Genomic DNA, 26,916 nt, shown 5'->3' with positions numbered 1-26,916 from the left:
ATATTTTTTTATTGCATTTCGTATAGTTTTTGTTTTGACTAAACACATTTGTAGGAAGCTCCGCTACGAAACCTGGCGCTTGAGTCGCCTCGGATTTGTTGCAAGTTTTGCTGAGAAGATTTTGGCTGTCAAATATGGCGGCGTCCCATTCGTTTCGTCAGTGATGAAAATCCCGGAATCCGGAACGATGGAAGACGGGCCCAATTCTGCACCGCATAATGGCCAGTTGGGACCTTCTGGTGTGGGCACAAGTTCGTCCAGTGTCAAAGTCAACAATAGCGACGACAACAATCCAAGGTTACAGTACTCGATCCCGGGCATCCTCCACTTCATCCAGCACGAATGGGCTCGTTTCGAAATGGAGCGTTCACAGTGGGAGGTGGAACGAGCAGAATTACAGGTGATACAAAACATTAGAAAATTCATGCATATTTCACCATTTCTAGTTAGAAAATCATTAAGTATACACCCCTGAGTTAGTCAGAAAAATATTTGGCGCTGACCTTTTGCTGGTAAACCTGAGGTTTCCGTCTCAGCTGATGGGCAGTTCTGATCATTGTAATCCTCCAGCAGAGAAATATGATCAGCTTATTTTCGTTTAAAAATTTTGCTATGTAGTTACTTTTCAATTGTGCAACAAGAAGTTGAATTGTTCCAACTCTTGCCACATACATTTCTCATCTTGGCAGGGTGATTTCAGATATTTCCTCAAGAAATATCGCTTGAAGTGTTCAGAGCATAGACTGGCCTTCATATGAATATTCTCATAGCTGGTTGCAACCACACATACTCCTCTTGAGAGCTGACATGTTGGTTGGTTGTATCAAAAACCACATACACAAACACACAGCCCTAAGGCCTCAGGACAAGTTTTTGCTTGGCTGGACACTAGTGTTTCTTTTGTACTTGTTCTCTTTCAGCTCAACGCGTTTCCCACGATTCGATAAGTATTTATTAACGGACTCCGTTCTTGTTAGTTATGTTCCATCTGGATAGAAAGAGGAGAAATAATTGTAAGCCTGTGTTGGGCTGTCAAGTGCGTCACGTTCTACTAGTCGACAGACCGACATCATCCTGTTCTCTCTCGTAGAATCCGCCCATCTAAAAATTGGTATTCTAGGGGCATCTCGATTAAGAGCTCTGAGTTGAACAGTTTTCATCTAAATTGAAATTGGTCAGAATACCCTGGAGACGCTCGTTTTATATATACTCTTGTCGCATCGTATCCGAGAAAAGACAACTGGCAGGCCGAAATTCAAGCTGCCTAATCGATATAGAGTGAGCAGTAATCTGTCAGGACTCCGTGTCATTTCGAAGGAGGAACAGGGCCCCTGTATAATCTTTGTTCTGCACGCTCAACCTCTTTTGACTTCCAGATATTTTTACAAGTGCCAAAGGCGCAGTAGATCCTTATGTTCAGGCGTTTGCTTCCGTAATCTTATCTCTCGAAACAAGTTCTATTCTTTGTTAAATTTCGCAGTATTCTTAGATTTGAACGTCTTAACATTCGATTGGTTGGTTTAAACAGGCTCGGATAGCGTTTCTGCAGGGAGAACGGAAAGGGCAAGAAAATTTGAAGAATGATCTAGTCCGGCGGATTAAAATGCTGGAGTATGCCTTGAAGCAGGAGAGGTAAACGAGTAAAATACGTGAAATATCCATTTACATGTTTTTAACAAAAATCTTGATTCGCTTAACATTGAAGGGCCAAGTACCACAAACTCAAATATGGGACGGAGCTTCAACAAGGCGACGTTAAGCCACCCATCTTCGAAGACGGCATTGGCGGCGAACCTGTCGATGGTGAATCCATCTTTATCACTAACAGCAATGTGAACTGGAGACAAGGGCGACAACTGTTGCGCCAGTAAGTCACAAAAGGAGAAATTTGCGATAACCAATTCATTAACAAATGATTTGATTCTTTTCCTTATTCAGGTACCTCCAAGAAATTGGTTACACCGACACAATCATTGATGTTCGGTCTAACCGCGTTCGCTCTTTGTTGGGTTTGAACCCGGCTGGAGCCGCGGCTGAAAAAGAAGAGCAAACGGGCGGAGGGGCCATCAACGGAGGAGCTAGTAACAGTGGTGTTAGCGGAAGCAGTGGAAGCTCTGCTGGCGCCGGCTCCAGTCCTGGTGATCCGAGCGGCAACAGTAAGCGGCTGAGCGAGACGCAAGGCCGCCGAGCTCCGGCAAAGAAGGTGCCTCCCGCCTCGTTGGCCGAAGCCATGATCATGGATACAGAGGCAGCCGTCATGGCTAACTTCGACTTTCTGGCCCAAGAAGGAGTCGGTGTCGAAGTAGACGACGAAGACGACATGAGCGATGAGATGGAAGACAACACGGACGATGATGCAGACGACACCGCCAACGCATCGAACGCAGCAACTTCCAAACGAAACAAAATGAAAGCCAAAGTGCGTTGAAGAGAGCAAAAAAAATCAGAGAACTTGGTTTAACAATTCTTTAAAAAAGAGTTTGGATACTCTATCCACTTGTAACTAGTTCTGGAATCTCAATATTGAAGCATTTTGTTTCCACTCATCATTTGTTTCTTTCCCAAGATCTTTTTCACCCATTCTTTTTTAAAAGACAAGTGGATCGCGTATCCAAAAAGTGCATGATTTGCAATAAAAAAAAAATTAGCTTTGGGGTTTTCCCACCCAGATCTAAGCTCTGGCTAAAAATAAGAGAACAAAAAATAAGATTTCATTCTGAATGGGGATAGTGCCAAACTTATTTAGGTGTCGATTCGCATTTCGAATTCCATAGTTAATGAATCAAAATTCGATATGGGGCGTTTCTAGTCTGTCCGCTGTGTGTAATCGAAGTAATGGGGCCGACTTTGAATGATCGTATAACAAATTTTCCTTATTGTTGGCATGCAGAACCTCCGTGACGACGTGGATGCCGAGACGGAGGAAGTACTCAACGAGTTCAGCTTTCTTGGTAGCGATACCGATGACGCCTCGCACGAGTTGCGAGTTCAAACTGATACCACCGACTGGGGTAAGTCGTGACCTTTTCTTATTTTTGTTTCGTTTTTTTTTCCCTGCTTAAATATCGGTTTATCGACTCTTTCGTATTGTTTGGGGGCAACATGTCTTCCGTACACACCTTTTTTCATTTTCGTTATACACACAAAGAAAATCTCCCGTTGCAGTGGTGGAAAGCGCTTCCTTCCCTTTTTTTTTTTTATTCTCCCCAGCTTGCTAGTTCTTTTTTTTTCCCGGAGCAGTGCTCCATATGGTGCTAACATACGCACCAAAAAGAAGAAGAAGAGAAACAAAACATGGAATTCAGCAATAATTTTCCTCATCTCTTTGCCTACGTCCGTCTCTTCCTTCCCCGTGCCGCTTCGTATATTCACGGTCTGTCTATTGAAATTCCTTTCCGAGTCACAGAGATTGCTGTCCTGTTCTTTGTCATTTACATCGTCTGTGTGTTCTCCCGACGATCCTTATCAAATTGCATGCCCACCCCGAATGTCGTTTGTCTTCAGATGCCGCGCGTCCTGTGAATAGATGATTCATCTCTTTTTAAATAACTACAAAGCATCAAAGCATGAAAACTTGAATTTTTAAAAATTTCTTTTCTTTCTTTTCGTTTTTTTTTTTTTTACCCCCCGCCGTATTTTTTTGTATGAATGGAATCTTCCTTTCGTTCCGTTTCGTTTTCGTCCCCTTTTTTTGTTGTTGTTGTTGATTGTTTGTTCCTGTGTGTTGTGTGCGCGCGCGTGCGTATGCGTGCTATTAGATCGGGGCCGATTAACGACTTCGGATGAAGACTCGGAATGGTCGATGGACCCGTTGCACATCTCTCAACTTAAAGAGCTATACCGACGGGATCGTGCCAAAAACAAAAGGGGGAACGTATCGCGTAAGTTCAAAATTGTCCAATATCGCACGAACGAATGACAGCAGCTGTAGCAGTCGCGTTTAAAAAAAAAAAACTTACTCGTTTTCACGGAGAAGACGAAACAGAAGAACGAGACGTGACGTTTATGTATTTTAAATTTTCTTTTTTTTCCGCCTCAGAACTGAATTGATTTTTTTCTTTTTTTTTCTTCCTTTTTATTCTTTAATAAAATCCTTCCTTCGCTGCTTGATTTAACCCTCAATCTTATCGGTTTTGTGCTCGTCTTCTTATTCAATTTCGTGAATGTTGCGGGTTCTTTGGCTCCATTCATTTCCCTCCCTTTTTCGAACCGTTTGTTTTGTTTTTTCGCTTCCGCTGCTTATTACTTCGGTTAGGTCCCAAGCGATCCGCATTGCAAGACATACTGAGGAATATGGGCTCGACAGAGGAGTATGGCGATCCATACTCCTTTTTCGATTCTTCTTCCTCCACATCCCCTTCTGCAACAGCCGATTCAGGTAGCGCCTTCCCTCTACTTGCCTTCCGCCAGTTATTTCTGCTCAACGAGCTGGATGGGCTCCCGAAAAATCTGGCCAGAGAGATAACATGCTGAAAAACTTAGAATTTATTCACTTTCATCTCATGTTTTATCATTTTAACCTCGCCTCCTGGATGCCTTTACAAAAATAAATTGCACTCATAATGCTCTTATTTGTATGATAATGATCAACAGGATTCAGCGGCGGTAACAGCGGCGGTGTTCCCCGGCGCCCTGTTGTCCCTGCTCCAGTAACTGGACCAACTCCAGTCGGCATTGGAGTTGGAGGTGAAACGGCACATTTGGGTGGTCTAGCTGGTCTGTCCTCTTCAGACGACGAAGGTGTCGATGGTCATCTGGGCTTGGGCGAACTGGCTCAATTGACTGTCAATAACGAAGCAGAAGTCAGCTATGATGTAAGTTTTCAATCCTCTTTAAATCCTCACTGATGGAAACGTTTAGAAAACTGTTGCATTGTCTTTGGTAGATATCGGTGAACAAGGAATCGTTCCGGAAGACATGGAATGCCAAGTATACTCTACGTAGCCACTTTGACGGTGTGCGGGCGCTTGCTTTCCACCCCATCGAGCCCGTATTGGTCACTGCCAGCGAGGATTGCACTCTCAAGCTATGGAACCTCCAGAAAACCATTCCGGCCAAAAAGTCAGTAGCGATCCTTGACGAACTGATGTGGAAAAATTCCGAGATTTTGATTTGTTTTTGTTTTTTTTTTGTTCTATTTTCTACTTTAGGTCAGCTTCCCTGGATGTAGAGCCTGTTTATACGTTCCGAGGTCACACTGGACCCGTACTTTGTTTAGCAATGAGTTCGACGGGTGAGCAGTGTTTCAGCGGTGGTCTCGACGGTTCTTTACAGTGCTGGAATATCCCCGGGTCAAATATCGATCCTTACGATTCGTATGGTAAGTACTTCATTTCCATACCAACCAAGTCCGCTTTTGGATGGTAACTCGGAATAATTAAACAATTTCATTTGGCTTCTTCATTTGGCTTACAGATCCAAGCGTATTGAGCAACTCATTGCTGGGACACACGGACGCCGTTTGGGGTTTAAGTTTGCACAGCCAGAAGCTACATCTCCTTTCGTCCTCGGCCGATGGCAGCGTCCGTTTATGGAATCCTCAATCTAAATCCCCTCTCCTCTCAGTTTTTACCTCTGAATCAGGTACGAACGATGCCAGACTAGCCAAAGTCCTTTGAATGTGAATGGTAACATTGTTCTCCTTTTCATCTGTTGTTAGATGGAATACCAACCTCTGTGGATTTTGTCCGTGACGATCTTAACCGAATGGTCACTTCCTACAACTCGGCCGCTTGTATCCTCTTCGACCTAGAAACGGGTCAACCAGTCACTCGGCTCGACACAGATAAGGTGAACACTCTTTCCCGACATGCATCCCTCGTAAGGCCATTGTTAATATTTGACTCTTCCATTTATTTCTCCCAGGGAGTGGAGGATTCAGTGTTTGGACGGCAGATCAATCGTGTTATTTCACATCCTACACTTCCGTTGACCATAACAGCCCACGAAGATCGACATATCCGCTTTTACGACAACAACACAGGGAAGCTCGCACACGCAATGGTTGCTCACTTGGACGCTGTCACTTGTTTGGCCGTCGATCCAAATGGGCTTTACCTACTCTCCGGAAGTATGTCGTAGTTGACAGTAATCTCTTTACCTTTTGATCGTATTAACGCCATCCGTTCAATTGAACTTGCAGGTCACGACTGTAGCATTCGACTTTGGAATTTGGAGAACAAGACATGCGTTCAAGAGATCACGTCGCACCGTAAAAAGTTTGACGAGTCTATTTTCGACGTTGCTTTCCATCCGAGCAAGCCGTTCATAGCCTCGGCTGGAGCCGACGCCCTGGCCAAAGTCTTTGTTTAGTGGAGAAAGGACACTCATAACCAAAACAAGAAAGGAGAATGCCATTTTTTTTTGTTGGATTTAATGGTAAAAATTAAATTGCGAGAAGAAAACTTCAACAACAACAAAAAAAAAAAAAAAAAAAAATTACAAAAAACACAAAAACAAAAAGGCAAACCAAAAAAAAGCTTCAACAGAAAGTCGATGAATAAATGCAGCGCGCATGTGCGAATATGCTCGAGTCACAGAACGCGGCAGTATATACAGCAGTGTTGCCGATCAGAGAGATATCTATCAACATGAAATCAATTTATCCAGGGCTGCAATGAGGTGATAAGAGACTACTAGCCCGTGTGCAATCTACGGCGATTCGGTATAATTTGTGTTGACAGCAACAGCATCACCAGCAACGGAGGAAACGGCACAGGAAAATAAGGAGAAAAAATGCAACAACGTGAATTCATCAGATAAAATGATTGGTGAACTCTCAGAAGACTTCTGAATCTTGATTCTACACCCCCAGTCCCGTTGATTTTCCGTTTTTTTTTTTTTTTTTCCTTTTTTTTTTCGTTCATTGTTGCTGTTCTATCATCTCACAACTCGACTCCGACCTTAGCTATAAACCTTTGAGGGAAGAATAACGTTGTACTTTTAACCCGTCGTCTGTTTCTGGAAAACTTGTATCTTTTCCATCTTTCTTATCTTTAGTCTCGTAATATCTATCTCGCCCATGCTTCCGCCCCACTTCATTTGTAAAAAGACAAAGCGAAACAATTCAATTCCTCCGTTCAACTAGTTTCAAGGGAGGGAAGAAATATTTCGATTTTTTTTCTCTCTTCTTACTGACATTACCTCTTGAGTTCAATAACTTAACGTCTTTTAGAAAATATTCCACCCCACCAGTTATATATATATAGAACTAGGCCCTCAAACCGTGTGCATGTCTCATAGAACTTGTAGCTTCTTTTTACTTTACACACAAAGAAATGGTAGGAAAAAGAAACCAACTCCTTTGTTCCCTCGCGTTCTCCAAGGATCCACACGAAAGAAAAGTTAAATCAGTGTTAAAGTAGCCTTTTTCTGTTGTCAGTTTTTCGTCTTCTCTTCAAAAAAAAAAAAAAAACTGTACAAATAATGTGTGGTTCGCGAAGGTTGGTTTTTTCGGCTGTGAGCATTAAACCAAGGAGGTTGCAACCCTTACAATGGCTCCGCGAATTGACTCTGTGGGGATATCCTAGATCAGATCCTATTCAGTGACTCAGAACAACTTTCAAGGCAAATTGATTAATGAAGAAAAAAAAAGCGTTTGTCTCGTGTAATATTGTTAGCTCCCTTTCTCTGGTTGGCTTCAATGTGGCGTTTGGAAATCTTATTGTTTGTTTTTAAAAAATGTCAGAGTTTGGGTTCTCGTGCATGTCTGTGAAAATCAGTCGGGAAAAGTTTTATTCCGGAAATTACTGATAATGTTTTACACCCACCTCCTCCCACATAACAAACGTCCTTGTTGCTTGCCGTGCGTTCTTTTTAAATTTGAATCCCCTCCCGTCTTGTCCCTTTCCAACTGTAGTTATTATTACGAGACTAGGAAAAACTACTTGGTAAGTATGAATGAAAGAAGACGTTCGGTTTTTCCCTTTGGGTGCGTCGAATTGTCATCGCCTACTAATCGTTGACTGAAGAGAAGGAACAAGTGGAAGAAAAGAAGTCAGGTGAAAATTACAAAAAAAAAAATACAAGTGGATAAATGTGTGACGATATCAGTTGGGTAGATTTTGCTATTCTTGCTGCTGCAACCATGTTCTCTCAATGTAATCTACGATTCGAACAACAAAAAGTCTATTATTAGGGCCCCGACTTAGTGTGCGTGAAAGATCCCTATTCCCCACCTTCCCCTATTCCCACAAAAAAAAACTCAATTTCAAACATTGTCTGATTGAAAAAAAAAAAATACACATTGAACTAATTATATTTTGATTTTCATTTAGAAGAACCACTAATGGCTGGTTTTCCAGAATATAACTTGTATGTTAATTTCATGGGGACATACATACATGCGTAATTAAAATATATACGATGCAGTGCCCTTCCACCAAGGCAGCGGCGAGCAGGTATTAAAAGTTTTAAGAGTATGCTGTGTGTGCTGGAAGTATTTACGATAGGTGGTGGTGAATTGAGACTGATAGCAGATAAACACCCAATCAACATCAATGGTAAAAGATTACAAAAACTCATCACACCAATCTGACAAACATTGGTGACAATCTCCTGCTTGTTTGGCGTTGGCTCCAGCTGTGTCTTTGAGCCAATCCACGAAAAGTTCTTTGTTCTTCTTTAAGACCAGGAATTGTCCCAATACAACAGATGCCTGCATGTGTTAAATTGATTTTATTAAATTGAATTATATTGATTTGCTGGTATTGAGTCACCATAGTTTAGTTTTTTTTTACCTTATCAAAGCCTTTCTTTTCTAAACGATCTCCTAGCACTCCTCCAATACCAGCAAGATCTGTAACAGCTTTTTCTCCCATAGGCTCAGCTACAAAGTTACGATGCTTCTGTGAGGTGGACGACATTCTGCAATTCAAAATAAAATTTCACTTGGCATTTAAGAACTGACAAGGATTCAAGGAATCACTAGCAAATCTAGTTTATAATAACATTCTTTGGAAGGCACACCAAGAACCAACACTACAATACACGATGTTTTGGGAAATTCGTCAATGTTATTCAAATAGAGAATAGGAACATTTCATTCAAACCTAGTAATGAAGAATGTAAAACCGTTATTCTGGCTTAGGTGTGCGTTGCTCAGAAACAGGAGAACACTTTCACTAGCTTTACGAGAATACAATTTGACAGAATGGATATCAATTGTTAATTAACATACCTCTGAAGAAATGATCAAAATGACTAAATGGACAAGGAAGAGATTGTTGGTTGAATTTCAGTTTTCTAACTCTGCGTGACGTTAGACAACGCTTGTTGGCTGTTGCAGCTGCAGACAGTTCAAATTCCTTATTAGGAAAGTCAGTAGAACATTGATGCCAAACACCTATCAAATTTATATATCCAAAAATTAAGCAAATCAAAGCTATAAAATAAATTGAATAATTATTATTCAATCTAAAAAACTGTAACTGAAGTTAAATTTTAAAAATGTACTTTTTACACTTCTAAATACTAAGCGCACCCTAGTAAAGTTAAAAGAATTTGGCATCGCCGGGTCTAGGCGTGGTTTAATCTTTAAACGTCAATTTGATTGGTTTAAAATACGCATTTTGAAAACGACAAAAAAGAGATAAAAAACTTTTGCTGCTTTTGTGCAGTAAAGTGAACTTAGGTCGAGTACGTAGGCAAATCGTGATATTTCCCGGGCAGTTGTAAACCGTTTTCTACATATTGCATGTTTAAAACACGTAGGATTGGGTTGTAAGAAAGCTAAGTGATCCATCATGCATCACATTTTCAATGTAGAAGACAATATTACTTTTAACGCGTTAGTTTGGTCAGAGTTAAAGAAACATGGAATCAAAGAGACTGGTAGATGGAGGAAACCAACAAGAAACAATGTATTTATCAATGTTATATTGTGACACAGATTTATTTTATAAAAATGATTTTTCTCTAATTTTAGGATCCACAGAAGAAAACTCTGTTTTGTCAGCCATTGGAATTGCTTGAGTGTGAACAAGTTCTTATCATGGTTGAATCTGAATTAGGAAATAGCTCAGATGGATCTAAACCAGTGTGTGCTAAAGGAGATATTTTAGTTCAAGTTCCCACATTTGTTGTGCAATCTTGCCAAGCAATTTTGAAGGGTGTCCATACCGAAGGCTTGTTTAGGAAAGCTGGATCTGCTTGCAGACAGCGTGAAATTAAGCGTCAGTTGGAGAGAAAAGAAGAGTTCAAATCCAGTCATGATGTAATAGATTTGGCCAACATTTTGAAGCAGTTCCTAAGAGAGCTTCCAGATCCATTGATTCCTTATCAACTGCATGATGTTTTACTCAAGTATGTTAATTAACTTTTATAATACTTGTAGAGCCAATCAAATAACTTATTCTTTTGTAGATGTGTTCAGATGGAAAGCTTAGAAAAAGCTTCACAAATGCTTCACTTGACATGCTTGCTTATTCCACAGCAAGCTTTGGCTACACTATGCTACTTATTGCAGGTATGAAATGTTTTCAGTATAAACTAAACAACAGATCTTGACTAAACTATTTATTTTTATTTCTGAGTAGTTTTTTGAAGCTGTAGCTTCTAATTCATCAAAGAATCTTATGGATGCTAGCAATATTTCTATAGTGATGGCACCAACACTGATGCCAGTTAATATTACTGCTTCATCCCGAAACGATCGGCAAAATTGCAGTAAACTTCAGAACTCAGCTAAAGTCATTCAGGTAAACTTTTGGGAATTTGTAATAATTTGAAGGACCACATTTGGAAAACGACATCATTAATTCTTTATCTAGATGCTGATTGAAAATAGTAACAAACTCTGTGGAATTCCACATGCAATAGCCACCCGGCTAGTATCTATTTCTACCACTTCACTGATTGATCAAGATAGAGGACGACGTAATAGCCGTAGCAAAAGCCGCCATCGTCGTAGCAGTTCATTTAACCGTATGTTAACGCCTGATGACCTGCAGTAGCGCAGGGTAAATTTACGGCCTATGCGCTTTTTTATCTTTTTTCTGTTTGCTTAGGAGTTTTCGAAGGTTTGCGTAAGATTGTCGGAGTTAAAAGCGATTTCTCTGCATCCGTCGAACATCTTTCCGATTGCCGGTCAGAGTCAGCTGCCGATTTAGCTATTCCTTCCAGTCCTGTGATTCGCTCTACTTTTAAGCGGAAAGTGGATCTCGAAATCAATACAGGATTTTCCATTAAGAAGAAGTTAGTTTACCGTTTTACTAGAAAAGATAGACGCTAGAAAACTATTCCTTATTCTATTTGATTTTTGTTTCACTATTTAGAAAAGCTGCATTGGAAGGTCTTTCACAAGGAAAAGTGCTGTGCACTACTCCTCTAACTCCTCAAGGGAATCACCGTTACATAATTCAGACGGATAATCATCATTCATACTTCGCTTCACCTCGAATCGACTTGAACCCTAGGTTGAATATTTCCCACTAATTTTTTTTCACGATATTTGCTGAAATTGATGTTCCCAATTAGTCACAAAATTGCAATTATTACTCTTAAACGCGCAAATAGTAATAATCGATAAATAGTATTTTTGAGAGTTGAAGAATATATATATGAATAAGTCGATTGATGTAATTAGTTCTTCTCTTTTTCTTCAAAGTCACTTTACAATGTATAACTTGAATTTTTCAATTATATTTTAGTCCATCCGGCCCAACTTTAAATTTGGAAAATAATAGATCATCGGTTGGAGTTTTACGATTTTTTCACCGCAAGAAAATACCTGGAAGGTATTAACGTTTTTCCGAATTTCTTTTTGTAATGATTTAATAATGTACTTTTATTTTCAGAAATGAAGAACCCAATCCACCGAATCCTATTATAAAAACCCCTAAACTCACAAAGCGTCGATTGAGTTTGGGAAAGAAGAATTCAAAGAAACAACTTGTGGTAGAAAAGGTAATTCAAATTCTAAAACCAGCTTCCTATTTTCTTCACCCTATCTTTGTAAGATTTTTATTATTTTATTATTTTTTTTTTAAATATAGAAGTGCGATATTGATGAAAAGCCATTACCCATCCCACCATCATGTGATTCTGTGGAGGCTGCCGTGCAAGATTTAGAAAAAACACTTACTCCTTCACCAATCAGACACATTGAAGATGACGATTACGAGGCAATGCATCAACACTATGAAGAGTTGAAAATTCACGTCACGTCATTAGAGGTAATGGTGTTTATCTCAATTTAGCATTACGTTCCACTCAAACTTTATTTTTGGGGTGTTCCGTTTGAAGAAAGAGGTAGTAGAAAAGAATCTGGAATCGCAGTGCCCAGATCCTGGAGCAGACGGGAAAAGAGGCCTACATGTTTTAGAAGTACAAGATCAGTACGAGAAGACGTTAGAGGAATCTGAGAAGTTGTTGCTTGAACGTTCGGCATCGGATCAACTGGCTCGACAGCTTAGTCGGGGCCTGCGCTTAAGAAAAAGTGCAGAACAAAGAGTTATTCGTTCGCCCAGTGCTCGTAAAATCGGTGCAATCCGACGCCGGTCCAGAGAATCTCCTCGGGCGAATTTAACAGATTCAGTAATGCATTTACAACAAGTAAATACTTACAAGTTAACCTTACATATATATCTACTGTTTTCAGAACGCATCTAGTTCCTCTCGACGTCTTACGCGGAGCCAGTCGATGTTGGCTATTCGACGAAATCCCAGTATTCTTGTACAGCAGATGATAACACCTAAGCGCTTGATAGAGCCAATCCATCCAAGCACTCAGGAAGCCAAAATATCCCTCCGACGTGGCAAACCCAACACGATTCGAACAGGCCTTAGAGATCCTACACCCATGAGAGCCCAGTCGATAAGCCAAAACAAAAACAAAAAAAGTAACAAAGAATAAAATATTTTAAAAAAAAAGTAGTACTAATATATTAAATTATGTCTTTTTTTAGTGGCTGATGTTCCATTGGAAAATGAAACCCCTCGTATCAGCAGGTTACGTACAGTGCCTCGTCCTGACACATTAGCGATAGAAGGTCCGATGAATGTCTCGAAGCATGCCGTTAGCCGCAACAGCTCGGTTTTGAAATTAGCACATAATTTCACAATAGTTACACAAACTGAGACTACACCATCAAGCCTTCCCATGGTTTCCCCGATTTCTCTTGCCGATACGGCTCTCTTGACTACACCAGAAGGCTGTCAATGGTCGAGCGGGGATATTCTTAACCGCCATTTGGACCATTTAAAAATACCTTTGACTGGTCGACCTTCAGTTCAGAAAATCCGCTCTGAAAATATTGGCAAAGTGTCGGCCCATGTTAGAAAATTTGATCGTTTGGCATCTCCCACTCTTCCTGACGCACGCTGCGTTGCTGCAAATGCACTCAGTATCGCTAGCAATTCAACAGACGCGACGCCTTTGATTTTACATCGCGTCAGATCTCCGAGGAAATGTTCAATTATTCAACGACAGCTTTCGGATCCTCAAGTTATTAAAGATCGTTCTACGCCCCCTAAAACTGCACAAATCTCGCCGCTTCGAGAAAGTCAGCGAGCAAATGCGCTACCACAGTCTTCCAAAGGCCATGAACGTTTTGACGTCAAGGTAAAATCTTTTTATAAATCAGCTTTACTTCCCGTGAAATTGTATTTTCCTATAAGCCTTTACGTTAAAATAATATTTCGATTTAGATTAAAGCCCCGCTGCTGACCCCAAACCATGGAGCCCAAGGGACAACAACCCCTTTCGGACTGAAAATACGAGGCGCAGAGACGAAACACACTCGCATACAGAAAAAACCTTCTCCGCTTCGGGCTACTGCTCCACTGCTGCGTCGATCTCCGCGTTTTACTCCTTCAAACTGATTTTTTTTTGCAGACTCGACGTTCAAATGTCATGGACGCAACAGATCTTTTAATTAATTATTTAAATAATAACGCGACTTCAGTGGTCATACACGATCTCCATAACGATTTTTCCCCCTTTTGACTGGTTATCAATTGGAACTAGACTCGCTTTTAGATCAGTTTGAAACGCATGAATGGTATGCTCTCTTCGCTGCGTCTTCCTCTCCCCACTGCCACAAAATTTCTAAAGCTCCGCTTATCTCATTACGTATGTTTCCGTATTTGATTCTCCCCAAGTTTTTTTGTTCTCGTCCATTTTTAAAGCTCAACACTATTTCTATAACACAATAAAAGTTCAGAATTCATGATAAACTACCAGTATATTCTGTCGCGCTAAGTAATAAATTTGGCTTCATTGACTACGACGATTTGTCAGAATTGAACAAGCCAAACGGCTGTCATTCTAATGTCGATGTCTCGTAACGCGTTCGGAAAGCGCAGTGCACCAATTGACGTTAATCAAGATACCGTATTACGTCCTTCAATTTAATCTCTTGTAAATCTTCTCCATAAATCCTTGGAATACGGATGTAGGAAGTTGTTGCTTGATTCCTTCTATCATTTGAGTTAATTGCTTATAACTATTTTCTTCGTATTCAATGTATAACTTCGGGATTCCCAATTGTTGATATAACGACTTCACCAGCTTCACGGATGAAGGATCTTTTGAGGCATAATGCGTCTTGTATGTTACAAGAATTAATAAATTTGTAGAAAATTAAGAAAAACAAAGAAATTGCACCCACTTCAATCAACTGTCGCTGAGCTGAATCACACAAGGGCAGAGCTGTTACAATAAGCCATGAGCATTTTCCATCTTCAATATCGGTGCCGATTTTACCCGTTACTTCAGGATCACCAAAACAGTCCAAATAATCGTCCTGTACTTGAAAGAATCGCCCCATGGGTAATAGAATATCTTCCGCTTGCTTAAAAAGACGTTCATCCTGGATTCCCGACTAGAAACAGGTAGGGAAATTACTAACTTGCACTGAGAAGATTTCTAAACCAAAATATTCTTACCAAACGCATAGCAATGGCTACAGGTAAGTAGAAGGAGTAATATGCGGTTTTATACTTTACTATAGCATCGTATGTTTCCGTTGTAAATTTGCTTAGATCAGGAGATTGGTTTGGATCTGGAGTTGAGTGCAAATCCATAGCTTGGCCAAGAGATGTCCTCATTGTAACCTATATACAAGAATAAAGATATGGGGGACAAGATACAAATTACAAGCAAAACCAGGTAGATTGCTATCAAAGATTCAAAGGTCATGTTCCACTTACGTCATGGAACAGTTCCAATATAGGAAGATAGTAATGCCGGTCTTTACAATATGACGAAAGTATCTGATAGATTAGGCTTTCCAACAGTATAGAATCATTGAAAGCCTTAACACCTAGATTGTTCGTGCGATACCAACAGGGTTTCATTCTTCGCGTGAGAGAATCATCCATGATATCATCTGCGACAAGGAAGAATGCCTGCAACTTAATAACAGAAAAAAGAGATACATATAATCTAACTATGTAATAAAACTAATACTGGTTTAATGTGGATTGTTTTTTTATAATGACAGTAATATGAATTACTGTAAAATTGTGAAAGATTTGTATAATCCTGGGTTGATCAGCAGAAACAAAACACACACTGAATAATTAATGTAATCACATACCATTTCAACAGCCCAACCAAGTGCAATTGCTGTTTCTATGTCTTGTTCTGAAATTTGGTCATTTTTGAAAATCATGAAGCTTTCCACAACAGCCAGACCACGATTCATTTTCCCCCCTTTCAAATTATACTCGACAATCTATGTAATAAAAGTTATTATAATGAATTTGTATTTTGTAAGTCACAACAACCTTTTCAATCCATAGTTGCATCGATGGCAATTCACTTAAGGTTGATGAGCTCTTCAAACATCTTAAAATTTCAGGGAAGAATTTGTGAAACTGATCCTTAATTTTGCATGAAGAAGTCATGACTAGTAGATTGTTCTTGTTGTTAATATTATTTATCAGGACAATGATTTTCTTAAAATCTCAGTAACAGATGGGAGATGGATTAAACTATCCTATCCCAAGACTGTACTTACCAATCGTTCCGTAATCTGTTGTTCGTTGCTTGAGGGACGACGGAGAACTGAACTAGTTTTAGACGAGTGAAACTTTCTTAAGAGTTTCGGGGTGCTAGTTATTAACTGGTTTGAACGAAGCATCCGGTTTTGACACATGGCTCCAGTCCTTACAAGTATGTAAAATCTGATGTTAATCATATTAACCAAGTGATAAATTGTTAGTGTGAAGAAGAAACTTAATAGTTAACACAAATTAGGAAAAATCAGGGGTGATACCCTATTGAAAAAGTAATTGAACTATGCCTAAACAATTTCTTTTATTCAAACGAAGGCGACAAACAAAAGCAGTCGACAGAGATCCCGCGCTATCTGCTTTGACTCCTATAAATACTTGAATGCCTACCAGAATCCAGAATGTAGGGCAATAGGCTACAACTTAAGAATCCAAACACCAGAGGTCCTTGCTTTTACGACATGTGATTTACGAGGTTCGAAAAAGAGTAGACCCACCTTTTTTGACAAAATTGCAATTTGCAAACTGCACCCAGCTGCAACGTTTACTATTATAAATTAGATTTCAAATGAAAGAAAGTTTTTGGGAAGATTAATCGCCAATTACCCCTGTTTCTGATTTTTAAAAAACTAAATTGATCGATTTTACACAACGAACAAGGGATTTAACCGTAATACCATGTATGGACTATGGCGTAGTGTGTGTTTTCATTTTCACAAACATATGAAATGGACAATCTGTATAATTCTGGCCCAAAGAATAAGTCTATTAATTGACGGACAATATATATTTACACAGGAATGTTAAATGACAATGATCTACAACACTTAGGCTATAATAAAATGGTAAATCCCGCGCGGCCAGTAGCATCCTCAAGAAATGGGTTAACCATAATTTAAACTTGATAAGAAACGCGATTGTTCAGCCAAAATTGGTGAACAGAGACACACAACGTAACTAAGTAAATGAGTGCAGCTATCCAACAGTTGTATGCATTCTGAAATGAAAAGAAATTTTGACTTATTAGTAACCTTTCAAACATAATCAGTTAAATAAATTGTATTCTAATAATTCTACTACAAATATTTTTTTATGTAGTGCTAGTAACACATTTTCTCATGAAAGTTGTCCACAGTCTAAATTGCATTTTGTGAAGTAATCAACACGAGAAATATAATATTGTTTTTTAGAAAATTTGCTGGTGATGGTCTTACTAGAGCTAATTAGTTATCATGAAATTTTATTTAAGTTCATTCATGCTTTTAGAATTAATTCTTAGAGCTATGTTTTAAATACTTGTTCATAGCTGGCATTAACATCTTTGTAAAATGTATCCAGATCACTGTAATGCTCTTCAAGTGTCAAGTCTTCAGCTAGGGCCACACTGTGGGTGTAAAAGAATACACCCATCAGCACCTATAGTTAGTGAGATACAAATTTAGTAAAGGATATGATGGAAAATTCGCGAATGAAGATTTTCACGATGATAAACAGGTGTAATGATTATGTGAAAAATACGAGCGAAATTTCTTACCAATTGAACGATTCCCCACACGCTCACAATTGTGCAACACAGAGAACACTTTGGGCCGCAGAATGGCATTTTTCTTGTAATGAAACTGAAAGACAAAATCAACAGACAGACCGTAGCTGGTTGACGTTAAAGATGGAGTAATTTCAGCTGTCATGTGATTTTGTCGACTGCTCGTGAATAGTGCCCAAAACTTGCAGTTGCATTATTCTTCAAAATTATTGAAGTTCAAACCGGTTTCAAATAGCTGAAAATGCAAGCTAAATCTTGAAAGTTGAAACAAACATGGATGCAAACTATATAAATATACAAACAAACTTTGTTAGCGTCATACTACCATTAAAATCTATTTTTAAAGAAAACTAGTGCATGGAAAAATAATGCGAACCTTAAATATTAACATAGAATAGGAGGCGGTAGAAAGAAATCAGCAGTTTCTTGTATATTTTCTTCTTCGGATTAGAGACCAATGTAGACAATTTTTTAAAGATTGTATTACAGATTTAGCTAGAGTTTGCGAGAAGTCAAATAGCGAGTTAAATCTAATAATGCCAATCAAAATCGTAAGTTGCAGGTTGCAGGGTAAAATGGTTTTATTCAGATGCATTTTCACAGGTTATATATCAACCACTAGGCCTTGTATGGGATGAGAATCAAGCTTTTACCAAAATATAAGAGCTTTGTTGCATAATACTCTAGTCTCTAACACACGAAAATAATTATTATATTTATATGCATATAAATATACGTGAAACATTTCAAAAATTACTTCAAAATCATTTTAAAACTTTCAACAACTATAAATGAGAGTTGTTTTCATAATGAGATTTTAACAATAGAAGGCGCAGCTTGAAATTACTTTAAGGTAATAACAAATTTAAGGTTCAGTGTTTTAGCAGATTGGGAGATTTTAAATTGAACAAGCTGAGCATTGCTTGGATTTCAATATTCTGGTGGTATTTAAATTGAAAACTTCTTGCTGTTCAGCGTCATGTATTCCTAATCCGCACTGGTTACGCTGTAGAAAAAGGCTTACAAACGTTACGAGCGATTTCAAAGTTATTTCTTTAGAAATACCTTTAATTCTGTTGCTAGCTCAACAAATGCTTGTTCAACATTTGTATTATCCTTAGCTGATGTTTCTAACACCAGAACTATCTCCGGGATAAGTTCCGCCTAAAAAATCTCAGTATAGTTAACAAATTTATTCTGTACTTAATGTAAATAGTTATTTGCAAATATTAATCTAAATCAATATAATTTGATATAATTACCATGGCAAGGGCTTCAACTTGTTCAACTTCACGTAGTGAATCCATGTCACATTTGTTTCCTTAATAAGATAGAAAATAATAATGCTGGTATTAGTATAAATTTAAAAAAAAAATTATTTACCAATCAAAACCCAGGAAATGTTATTAGCTGTAAACCTCCGTATTTCTTCCATCCATTTTTGTAAACTTAGAAATGATGATCTTTTAGTGATATCATATACTGAAAATATTAACATGTATAGTGAATAGTGATGTAACAAATACTTAAGTTTCCACTTCATTATATTTTAATATTTACTACCTAAAAGGACACCATTCGCAGATCTGTAATAGCTTTGAGTAATGGTTCTAAATCTTTCCTGTCCAGCTATACAACCATATTGAATAGAGTAGTAAATGGTTAAAAAAGGGTAAATTTTTTCCATATTTCAAACTTTCTACCTGTATCCCATATTTGTAACTATGGGTGACACAAATTGCCCAAAAAATTAAAAGCAGATGTTAATTATGGTAAAAATTAAAAGCTTGATAAAAATATTACATACTTTAACCTGTTTCCCTTCAATGACAACTGTTTTCATTGCAAAATCCACCCCGATCGTATTAGTATACCGTTCTGTAAAAACTCCCGATTTGAATCTTTGAACAAGGGAAGTCTTTCCAATTCCACAATCGCCAATTACGACAATTTTAAAAAGAAAGTCAAAAGATTCTTCACTAGCAGTATTACTGGGCAGCCTAGACATTTCACTTGTAGAATACAAATATGGTTATTTATGAAGGGTGAAAACTAAATTGATGAATATATATAAAGTTATCAAAACAAAATATATACTATACTTAGTGAAAACAGTGTGTCATTACTGTGATTTCACCTAGCTAATTTTCTTTATATTAAACAAACACAAGAACTTCAATCCACTTCAATGGTGTTTTTTAATTATCCCGAAAGATGGATTCAACTATTAGTTTTAATATTTGATAAAAGATGGCAGTTTGAATATTTGATAAAAGATGGCAGCTTAAGATCCTTCATGTAATTTCGTGAAAGATGAAGTGACGCAACTAATTAATGCCAGATGCAAAACTGCAATATGCACTATTTAATAACCAATGCATCCACATGCACATACTAAATAAAGGGTAGCCCATTTTATCTTGGCTAAGTCACGTGCACAGCCTTTTTAACAAGCGATCCGGGACTCAACAACCGGCCCGAAATATTCCCTTTTTCCTGAGGTAGTTTTCGGACGTAATCGGGATTTTAAAAATCGCTCGCGATCCTGGTGCATGACAGCCAAAGCATACGAGTTCTTTGCACCTCGGGCTTCAAAATACTGGTCGCAAGACTATAAAAGAGGGCCTTTGAGCATGTCCTGCGGTTTAAAGTGAAGGCCAAGAACGTGCTGTTTTGGCTGTCATCCGCCAGGATCGCGAGGGAGAGTTGATAAAAATGGCGACTAGGCTAGGTGGGAAAATGGCCAAATGACCCTTTCACTAGATTACTAATAACTCGGCCAATCTAATCCGGAATGTAAATTACTTTTGGATTTGTATTGAGGGATGGCCGAGCAAACATTTATAAGAATTAGTTTTTTTTATGTTCGCCTTTTCCCAAAAAGCGATACCCCCCCCCCCCCAAATTGTCAAAATTTGAAAAAAACCCAAACTTCAATATAAAATATCTCCTGAACGGCAGAGAATATTTGAATTCTGAAAACACAGGCGAATCCGGAGTAGGAATCTGGATAAGCCTGAATTTTTTTTTCATATTTTTAGGTCCTATAGCGAAATGGGAAAAAAATGGGGGTGGGGGGGGGGGGGTCCATGAATTTGGGGCGCTTGAGTGGTGGATTGCTTGTTAAATAAACAAACTATAGATCTCATTTTGCAATTTCCCTCTTTATTGAATAAAATGGAATGACTATATTTTAATAGAAGAATTTCTTTCCTGCACAGCATTCTTGGGATTCAATTATCGACAAATATACAGCTTATAATTAAAGCTTTCTGCTTAAAATTTTAGAAAACCATTTTTTGTATGATGCTATTCTAAACATTGTACAAGAAATATACAATTTCCCTATTTTCAAAAAATTATTCTGCGTGGAAATTTTTTTAGAACTGCGAAACACAGCTTTTGAATCTAATTTCGAAAATTCTTATATATGATGAAATTTTTTAACCAATTTTGAAATCAATTTTAGCCACCCTTGTGACATACTTTTGATTGACGATAACCTAATTTTGATAACCCAGTTGTTGATTGAGAAATGTATTTAGCGCGATGCAATTCTATTACTTGAAATTGTTTAACTTTCTCAGGAAATAACTTTGAGATGATGTTTTGCGTTAAACTATTTTACGACTTGAAAAGTATAGAAACATTAAAAATGGAATATAAAATTTATCTATTTTAAATTTTTGAATTTTAAATTGAAAATTTTATATCTCGAATTGTGAAATCTTACTGTGTTAACCCTTTGCATGCCTTTGTGGTAATTTTAGAAAAAACGTATTGTGCGCGATGCAATTCTATGACTGATGCTGATGAATTTTGTAACCTATTGTATGGAAAAAATTTTAGACCGTGATTTTTTGCGTGAAACTCTTCTAAGACGTAAACCTAATAGCATTGAAGAATCACGGAAAATTTCTTTGTTTTTAATTTTTGAAATCAATTTTGAAATTTTATTTTGTAACCCTATGTGATAAAGTTTGTTTGAAAATGTACTTTGCGCGATGCAATTCTATGACTTGAAATTTTGTAACCTATTGTATGGAATAATTTTTAGACCGTGATTTTTTGCGTGAACTCTTCTAGGACTTAAAAACTAAGAGCATTGAACAAGTCACGGAAAATTTATTTGTTTTAAATTTTTGAAATCAATTTTGAAATTTTATTTTGGTAACCCTATGTGATAAAGTTTGTTTGAAAAATGTATTTTGCGCGATGCAATTCTATGACTTGAAATTTGTAACCAATTGTACGGAATAATTTTTAGACTATGATTTTTTGCGTGAAACTCTTCTAAGACTTAAAAACTAATAGAATTGTACAAGTCATGGAAAATTTATTTGTTTTAAATTGTTGAAATCAATTTTGAAATTTTGTTTTGGTAACCCTATGTGATAAAGTTTGTTTGAAAATGTACTTTACGCGGTGCAATTCTATGACTTGAAATTTTGTAACCACCTATTGTATGGAATAATTTTTAGACCATGATTTTTTGCGTTAATTTCTTCTACGATTTAAACACTAATAGCATTGTACAAAATGGATAATTGATTTATTTATAATTTTTGAATGTCCGTTGAAAATTTTTGAAATAAATTTCGAAATTTTATGTTGACCCTATGTGATAAACTTTTGTTTGAAAATATATGCGATGCAATTCTATGACTTGAAAATTTGTAACCAATTGTATGGAATAATTTTTAAACCATGATTTTTTGCGTGAAACTCTTCTAAGACTTATAAACTAATAGAATTGTACAAGTCATGGAAAATGCATTTGTTTTAAATTTTTGAAATAACTTTGAAATTTCGTTTTGGTAACCCTATGTGAAAGTTTGTTTGAAAAATTTACTTTTTGCGATGCAATTCTATGACTTGAAATTTTGTAACGGATCCTTTGTAACCTATGGTATGGAATAATTTTTAGACGGTGATTTTTTGCGTGAAACTCTTCTAAGAATTAAAAACTAAAAGCATTGAAGAATCACGGAAAATTTCTTTGTTTTTAATTTTTGAAATCAATTTTGAAATTTTATTTTGTAACCCTATGTGATAAAGTTTGTTTGAAAATGTACTTTGCGCGATGCAATTCTATGACTTGAAATTTTGTAACCTATTGTATGGAATAATTTTTAGACCGTGATTTTTTGCGTGAACTCTTCTAGGACTTAAAAACTAAGAGCATTGAACAAGTCACGGAAAATTTATTTGTTTTTAATTGTTGAAATCAATTTTGAAATTTTATTTGGTACCCTATGTGATCAAGTTCGTTTGAAAATGTACTTTTTGTGATGCAATTCTATGACTTGAAATTTTGTAACCTATTGTATGGAATAATTTTTAGACTGTGATTTTTTGCGTAAAACTCTTCTACGATTTAAAAACTAATAGCATTGTTTAAGTCATGGAAAATTGATTTATTTATAATTTTTGAATGTCCGTAGAAAATTTTTGAAATCTATTTTGAAATATTATTTTGGTAACCCTATGTGATAAACTTTGTTTGAAAATGTACTTTGCGCGATGCAATTCTATGACTTGAAATTTTGTAACCTATTGTATGAAATAATTTTTAGACCGTGATTTTTTGCGTGAACTCTTCTAGGACTTAAAAACTAAGAGCATTGAACAAGTCAGGGAAAATTTATTTGTTTTTAATTGTTGAAATCAATTTTGAAATTTTATTTTGTAACCCTATGTGATAAAGTTTGTTTGAAAATGTACTTTGCGCGATGCAATTCTATGACTTGAAATTTTGTAACCTATTGTATGGAATAATTTTTAGACCGTGATTTTTTGCGTGAACTCTTCTAGGACTTAAAAACTAAGAGCATTGAACAAGTCACGGAAAATTTATTTGTTTTTAATTGTTGAAATCAATTTGAAATTTTATTTGGTAACCCTATGTGATAAATTTCGTTTGAAAATGTACTTTTTGTGATGCAATTCTATGACTTGAAATTTTGTAACCTATTGTATGGAATAATTTTTAGACCGTGATTTTTTGCGTAAAACTCTTCTACGATTTAAAAACTAATAGCATTGTCCAAGTCATGGAAAATTGATTTATTTATAATTTTTGAATGTCCGTAGAAAATTTTTGAAATCTATTTTGAAATTTTATTTTGGCAACCCTATGTGATAAACTTTTGTTTGAAAAATACACATGTGATGCAATTCTATGACTTGAAAATTTGTAACCAATTGTATGGAATAATTTTTAGACCGTGATTTTTTGCGTGAACTCTTCTAGGACTTAAAAACTAAGAGCATTGAACAAGTCACGGAAAATTTATTTGTTTTTAATTGTTGAAATCAATTTTGAAATTTTATTTTGTAACCCTATGTGATAAAGTTTGTTTGAAAATGTACTTTGCGCGATGCAATTCTATGACTTGAAATTTTGTAACCTATTGTATGGAATAATTTTTAGACCGTGATTTTTTGCGTGAACTCTTCTAGGACTTAAAAACTAAGAGCATTGAACAAGTCACGGAAAATTTATTTGTTTTTAATTGTTGAAATCAATTTTGAAATTTTATTTGGTACCCTATGTGATCAAGTTCGTTTGAAAATGTACTTTTTGTGATGCAATTCTATGACTTGAAATTTTGTAACCTATTGTATGGAATAATTTTTAGACTGTGATTTTTTGCGTAAAACTCTTCTACGATTTAAAAACTAATAGCATTGTTTAAGTCATGGAAAATTGATTTATTTATAATTTTTGAATGTCCGTAGAAAATTTTTGAAATCTATTTTGAAATATTATTTTGGTAACCCTATGTGATAAACTTTGTTTGAAAATGTACTTTGCGCGATGCAATTCTATGACTTGAAATTTTGTAACCTATTGTATGAAATAATTTTTAGACCGTGATTTTTTGCGTGAACTCTTCTAGGACTTAAAAACTAAGAGCATTGAACAAGTCACGGAAAATTTATTTGTTTTTAATTGTTGAAATCAATTTTGAAATTTTATTTTGTAACCCTATGTGATAAAGTTTGTTTGAAAATGTACTTTGCGCGATGCAATTCTATGACTTGAAATTTTGTAACCTATTGTATGGAATAATTTTTAGACCGTGATTTTTTGCGTAAAACTCTTCTACGATTTAAAAACTAATAGCATTGTCCAAGTCATGGAAAATTGATTTATTTATAATTTTTGAATGTCCGTAGAAAATTTTTGAAATCTATTTTGAAATTTTATTTTGGCAACCCTATGTGATAAACTTTTGTTTGAAAAATACACATGTGATGCAATTCTATGACTTGAAAATTTGTAACCAATTGTATGGAATAATTTTTAAACCATGATTTTTTGCGTGAAACTCTTCTAAGACTTATAAACTAATAGAATTGTACAAGTCATGGAAAATTTATTTGTTTTAAATTTTTGAAAAAATTTTGAAATTTCGTTTTGGTAACCCTATGTGAAAGTTTGTTTGAAAAATGTACTTTGCGCGATGCAATTCTATGACTTGAAATTTTGTAACCACCTATTATATGGAATAATTTTTAGACCGTGATTTTTTGCGTTAATTTCTTCTACGATTTAAACACTAATAGCATTGTACAAAATGGATAATTGATTTATTTATAATTTTTGAATGTCCGTTGAAAATTTTTGAAATAAATTTCGAAATTTTATGTTGACCCTATGTGATAAACGTTTGTTTGAAAATATATGCGATGCAATTCTATGACTTGAAAATTTGTAACCAATTGTATGGAATTTTTTTAGACCGTGATCTTTTTGCGTGAAACTATTCTTGGCTGCGACTTAAAAACTAATAGCATGGTAGAAGTCATAGAGAATTTATTTATTTCAAATTTTGTGTTTGTATTTGTAATTGAGGGTTGAAATCAATTTTGAAATCTTATTTTGGTAACCCTTTGTGTTGAACTTTTCTTTGAAAAATGTATTTCGCGCAATGCGACTTTGCAATACTGCAATTTTGCAACCTAATGTAGGGAATAATTTATGATTTTGCGTGATGTTATTCTACGACTTAAAAACGAATAACATTGTACAGCAAAGCGGACACAATTCAGTCATTTTAAATTTAAATTGTGCGCTGGAATTTTGAAATTAAATTATTTTTGCGTGAAACTATTCTACGACTTAAAAACTAACATCATTGTACAAGTCAAAGAAAATTTATTTTTTATTGTCCTTTGAAAATTTTTGAAATCAATTTTGTCAACCTTTGTGATCTATGTTTGATTGAAGATGTATTTTGCGCAATGCAATTCTATGACTTGTAACCTAATTGCAGGAAATAATTTTTAAAGAGCAATTTTTTGCGTAATGTTATTCCAAGACTTGAAAACTAATAAAACGCGAATTCATGATTTTTTATTATGGATTGCAAATTTTTTAACTAAATTTTTATATCTATAATTATGATAATCCATTTTGGCAAACATTTGTTTGAAAAATGTATTTTTTGTGCTGGAATCTATGACTTGAAATTTTGAAACCTATTGTGAGGAATAATTTCAAAGGACAATTTTTATCTTGAGATGATATTTTATATTACTAGGTGATAATATTGTTCTACTTAAAAACTAATAAATAAAAGTACAACTTACTTACTGATATGTTCAAGATTTTAGAAAATTTAAATTTAAATCTAATTAACCCTATTGTTGATTGAGAAATGTATTTTGCGCGATGCAATTCAATTACTTGAAATTTTATAACCTTCTCTAACTTACAGAGTGTGATTTTTGCGCTATTCTACGAATGAATGCAAAACATTATACAATGCACAAAAAAATTTAAAACATTTCAGTAAATTGATGGGTGTAAAACATTTTAGAAATCAATATTGAAATCTTATTTTGGAAATCATCTTTGAAAAACTATTGCTTAAAATGTATCTTTGGCGATGCAATTCTATGACTTGAAATTTTGTAACCTTAAAGGAACATTTTTTGGTCTAATATAACTCATTTGAGTCATTCTTAATTAAATCGTGTCATTTTACAATTAGAAATTTTTTAATTTTTTAATGCGTTGAAAATTTTAGAGCTCAATTTCGAAATATATTTTTGGAAACCATTTTTTATAAATTATTGCTTTAAAATGTATATTGCGCAATGAAATTCTATGACTTGAAATTTTGCAACCTTAAAGGAACATTGTTAATTATAATATAACTCATTTGAGTTTTTTAAATAAAATTTTGCCCATTTACAATTCGTAATTTGTTTTTTTGACGCAATGCAAATAATGCATTGAAAATTCGGAACTAATTTTGGAAAACATTTTTGATAAAAATGTATCTTGCGCGATGCAATTCTATGACTTGAAATTTTGGAACCTTAAAGGAACATTGTTTGGTCTAATGTGTAATGTCACTCAATTTATTCATTCTTGATTGTAATTTTAATTTTTATTCTATTAT

The 26,916-nt window shown here is 35.9% G+C and overlaps 6 protein-coding genes across 13 annotated transcripts; 2 read left to right on the top strand and 4 right to left on the bottom strand.

Annotated features, from left to right (window-relative positions):
- Positions 1 to 70: 70 nt before the first annotated feature.
- LOC124340874 (striatin-like) lies at positions 71 to 8,259 on the top strand. Of its 3 annotated transcripts, XM_046793625.1 has the most exons (14): positions 71 to 400; positions 1,529 to 1,632; positions 1,706 to 1,867; positions 1,939 to 2,419; positions 2,891 to 3,011; positions 3,759 to 3,881; positions 4,256 to 4,378; positions 4,594 to 4,814; positions 4,886 to 5,061; positions 5,151 to 5,320; positions 5,416 to 5,583; positions 5,660 to 5,790; positions 5,866 to 6,070; positions 6,143 to 8,259. In XM_046793625.1, the coding sequence occupies exons 1-14, from the start codon at positions 164 to 166 to the stop codon at positions 6,310 to 6,312; spliced, it is 2,592 nt and encodes an 863-aa protein (XP_046649581.1). In that variant the 5' UTR covers positions 71 to 163; the 3' UTR covers positions 6,313 to 8,259. The 3 variants fall into 3 exon arrangements, with proteins under 3 accessions (XP_046649581.1, XP_046649582.1, XP_046649583.1); XM_046793626.1 differs by lacking the exon at positions 4,256 to 4,378 and having other exon boundaries at positions 73 to 400; XM_046793627.1 differs by lacking the exons at positions 3,759 to 3,881; positions 4,256 to 4,378 and having other exon boundaries at positions 75 to 400.
- LOC124341441 (barrier-to-autointegration factor-like) lies at positions 8,242 to 9,325 on the bottom strand. Of its 2 annotated transcripts, none has more exons than XM_046794543.1 (3): positions 9,179 to 9,325; positions 8,739 to 8,865; positions 8,242 to 8,656 (listed from the first exon to the last, which is right to left on the bottom strand). In XM_046794543.1, exons 2-3 carry the CDS (start codon positions 8,862 to 8,864, stop codon positions 8,510 to 8,512), a joined length of 273 nt encoding a protein of 90 aa, XP_046650499.1. In that variant the 5' UTR covers position 8,865; positions 9,179 to 9,325; the 3' UTR covers positions 8,242 to 8,509. The 2 variants fall into 2 exon arrangements, with proteins under 2 accessions (XP_046650499.1, XP_046650500.1); XM_046794544.1 differs by lacking the exon at positions 9,179 to 9,325 and adding an exon at positions 9,051 to 9,166.
- A 220-nt stretch (positions 9,326 to 9,545) lies between these two features.
- On the top strand, positions 9,546 to 14,175 carry LOC124340845. The gene is made up of 14 exons (XM_046793581.1): positions 9,546 to 9,860; positions 9,926 to 10,302; positions 10,363 to 10,465; positions 10,536 to 10,697; positions 10,770 to 10,923; positions 11,007 to 11,193; positions 11,274 to 11,414; positions 11,649 to 11,735; positions 11,796 to 11,904; positions 11,994 to 12,173; positions 12,244 to 12,534; positions 12,599 to 12,839; positions 12,906 to 13,561; positions 13,648 to 14,175. The coding sequence occupies exons 1-14, from the start codon at positions 9,744 to 9,746 to the stop codon at positions 13,819 to 13,821; spliced, it is 2,979 nt and encodes a 992-aa protein (XP_046649537.1). The 5' UTR covers positions 9,546 to 9,743; the 3' UTR covers positions 13,822 to 14,175.
- LOC124341120 (farnesyl pyrophosphate synthase-like) lies at positions 14,165 to 16,341 on the bottom strand. 4 transcript variants are annotated; one of them, XM_046794059.1, is made up of 8 exons: positions 16,221 to 16,337; positions 15,963 to 16,109; positions 15,730 to 15,864; positions 15,540 to 15,677; positions 15,151 to 15,354; positions 14,887 to 15,054; positions 14,610 to 14,822; positions 14,165 to 14,545 (listed from the first exon to the last, which is right to left on the bottom strand). In XM_046794059.1, the coding sequence occupies exons 2-8, from the start codon at positions 16,098 to 16,100 to the stop codon at positions 14,345 to 14,347; spliced, it is 1,197 nt and encodes a 398-aa protein (XP_046650015.1). In that variant the 5' UTR covers positions 16,101 to 16,109; positions 16,221 to 16,337; the 3' UTR covers positions 14,165 to 14,344. The 4 variants fall into 4 exon arrangements, with proteins under 4 accessions (XP_046650015.1, XP_046650014.1, XP_046650013.1 ...); XM_046794058.1 differs by having other exon boundaries at positions 15,151 to 15,348; positions 15,963 to 16,341; XM_046794057.1 differs by having other exon boundaries at positions 15,963 to 16,338.
- Positions 16,342 to 16,702: 361 nt separating this feature from the next.
- On the bottom strand, positions 16,703 to 17,655 carry LOC124341440 (ribonuclease kappa-like). Its single transcript, XM_046794542.1, has 3 exons — positions 17,492 to 17,655; positions 17,254 to 17,373; positions 16,703 to 16,954 (listed from the first exon to the last, which is right to left on the bottom strand). Exons 1-3 carry the CDS (start codon positions 17,558 to 17,560, stop codon positions 16,853 to 16,855), a joined length of 291 nt encoding a protein of 96 aa, XP_046650498.1. The 5' UTR covers positions 17,561 to 17,655; the 3' UTR covers positions 16,703 to 16,852.
- Positions 17,656 to 17,964: 309 nt separating this feature from the next.
- On the bottom strand, positions 17,965 to 19,697 carry LOC124341319 (ras-related protein Rab-43-like). 2 transcript variants are annotated; one of them, XM_046794375.1, is made up of 8 exons: positions 19,602 to 19,697; positions 19,308 to 19,519; positions 19,204 to 19,222; positions 19,064 to 19,129; positions 18,884 to 18,982; positions 18,763 to 18,821; positions 18,566 to 18,664; positions 17,965 to 18,506 (listed from the first exon to the last, which is right to left on the bottom strand). In XM_046794375.1, the coding sequence occupies exons 2-8, from the start codon at positions 19,506 to 19,508 to the stop codon at positions 18,399 to 18,401; spliced, it is 651 nt and encodes a 216-aa protein (XP_046650331.1). In that variant the 5' UTR covers positions 19,509 to 19,519; positions 19,602 to 19,697; the 3' UTR covers positions 17,965 to 18,398. The 2 variants fall into 2 exon arrangements, with proteins under 2 accessions (XP_046650331.1, XP_046650332.1); XM_046794376.1 differs by lacking the exon at positions 19,602 to 19,697 and having other exon boundaries at positions 19,308 to 19,594.
- Between the last annotated feature and the right edge of the window lie 7,219 nt (positions 19,698 to 26,916).

The sequence above is a fragment of the Daphnia pulicaria genome, chromosome 5 (genome assembly GCF_021234035.1).
Source record: "Daphnia pulicaria isolate SC F1-1A chromosome 5, SC_F0-13Bv2, whole genome shotgun sequence".
Lineage (NCBI taxonomy): Eukaryota > Metazoa > Arthropoda > Branchiopoda > Diplostraca > Daphniidae > Daphnia > Daphnia pulicaria.
The sequence above is the reverse complement of the archived record's forward strand: the minus strand, read 5'-3'. Positions and strand labels throughout refer to the sequence as shown.

Coding starts and splice junctions, on each gene's coding strand:
- LOC124341120 (XM_046794057.1), bottom strand. CDS start 16,142: ATGATTAACATCAGATTTTACATACTTGTAAGGACTGGAGCCATGTGT. Junction 15,355..15,539: donor TTGGTTGGGCTGTTGAAATG/GTATGTGATTAC, acceptor TCTGTTATTAAG/TTGCAGGCATTCTTCCTTGT. Junction 14,823..14,886: donor TAGCCATTGCTATGCGTTTG/GTAAGAATATTT, acceptor ACCTGTTTCTAG/TCGGGAATCCAGGATGAACG.
- LOC124341440 (XM_046794542.1), bottom strand. CDS start 17,560: ATGCCATTCTGCGGCCCAAAGTGTTCTCTGTGTTGCACAATTGTGAGC. Junction 17,374..17,491: donor TGTGGGGAATCGTTCAATTG/GTAAGAAATTTC, acceptor CACTAACTATAG/GTGCTGATGGGTGTATTCTT. Junction 16,955..17,253: donor TTAATGCCAGCTATGAACAA/GTATTTAAAACA, acceptor TTTTCATTTCAG/AATGCATACAACTGTTGGAT.
- LOC124341441 (XM_046794543.1), bottom strand. CDS start 8,864: ATGTCGTCCACCTCACAGAAGCATCGTAACTTTGTAGCTGAGCCTATG. Junction 8,657..8,738: donor AAAAGAAAGGCTTTGATAAG/GTAAAAAAAAAC, acceptor TAACACATGCAG/GCATCTGTTGTATTGGGACA.
- LOC124340845 (XM_046793581.1), top strand. CDS start 9,744: ATGCATCACATTTTCAATGTAGAAGACAATATTACTTTTAACGCGTTA. Junction 10,924..11,006: donor TCGTAGCAGTTCATTTAACC/GTATGTTAACGC, acceptor CTGTTTGCTTAG/GAGTTTTCGAAGGTTTGCGT. Junction 11,194..11,273: donor GGATTTTCCATTAAGAAGAA/GTTAGTTTACCG, acceptor TTCACTATTTAG/AAAAGCTGCATTGGAAGGTC.
- LOC124340874 (XM_046793625.1), top strand. CDS start 164: ATGAAAATCCCGGAATCCGGAACGATGGAAGACGGGCCCAATTCTGCA. Junction 3,882..4,255: donor CAAAAGGGGGAACGTATCGC/GTAAGTTCAAAA, acceptor TACTTCGGTTAG/GTCCCAAGCGATCCGCATTG. Junction 5,791..5,865: donor CTCGGCTCGACACAGATAAG/GTGAACACTCTT, acceptor TATTTCTCCCAG/GGAGTGGAGGATTCAGTGTT.
- LOC124341319 (XM_046794375.1), bottom strand. CDS start 19,508: ATGTCTAGGCTGCCCAGTAATACTGCTAGTGAAGAATCTTTTGACTTT. Junction 18,822..18,883: donor CATTTCCTGGGTTTTGATTG/GTAAATAATTTT, acceptor TATCTTATTAAG/GAAACAAATGTGACATGGAT. Junction 18,665..18,762: donor AAGTTGAAGCCCTTGCCATG/GTAATTATATCA, acceptor GAGATTTTTTAG/GCGGAACTTATCCCGGAGAT.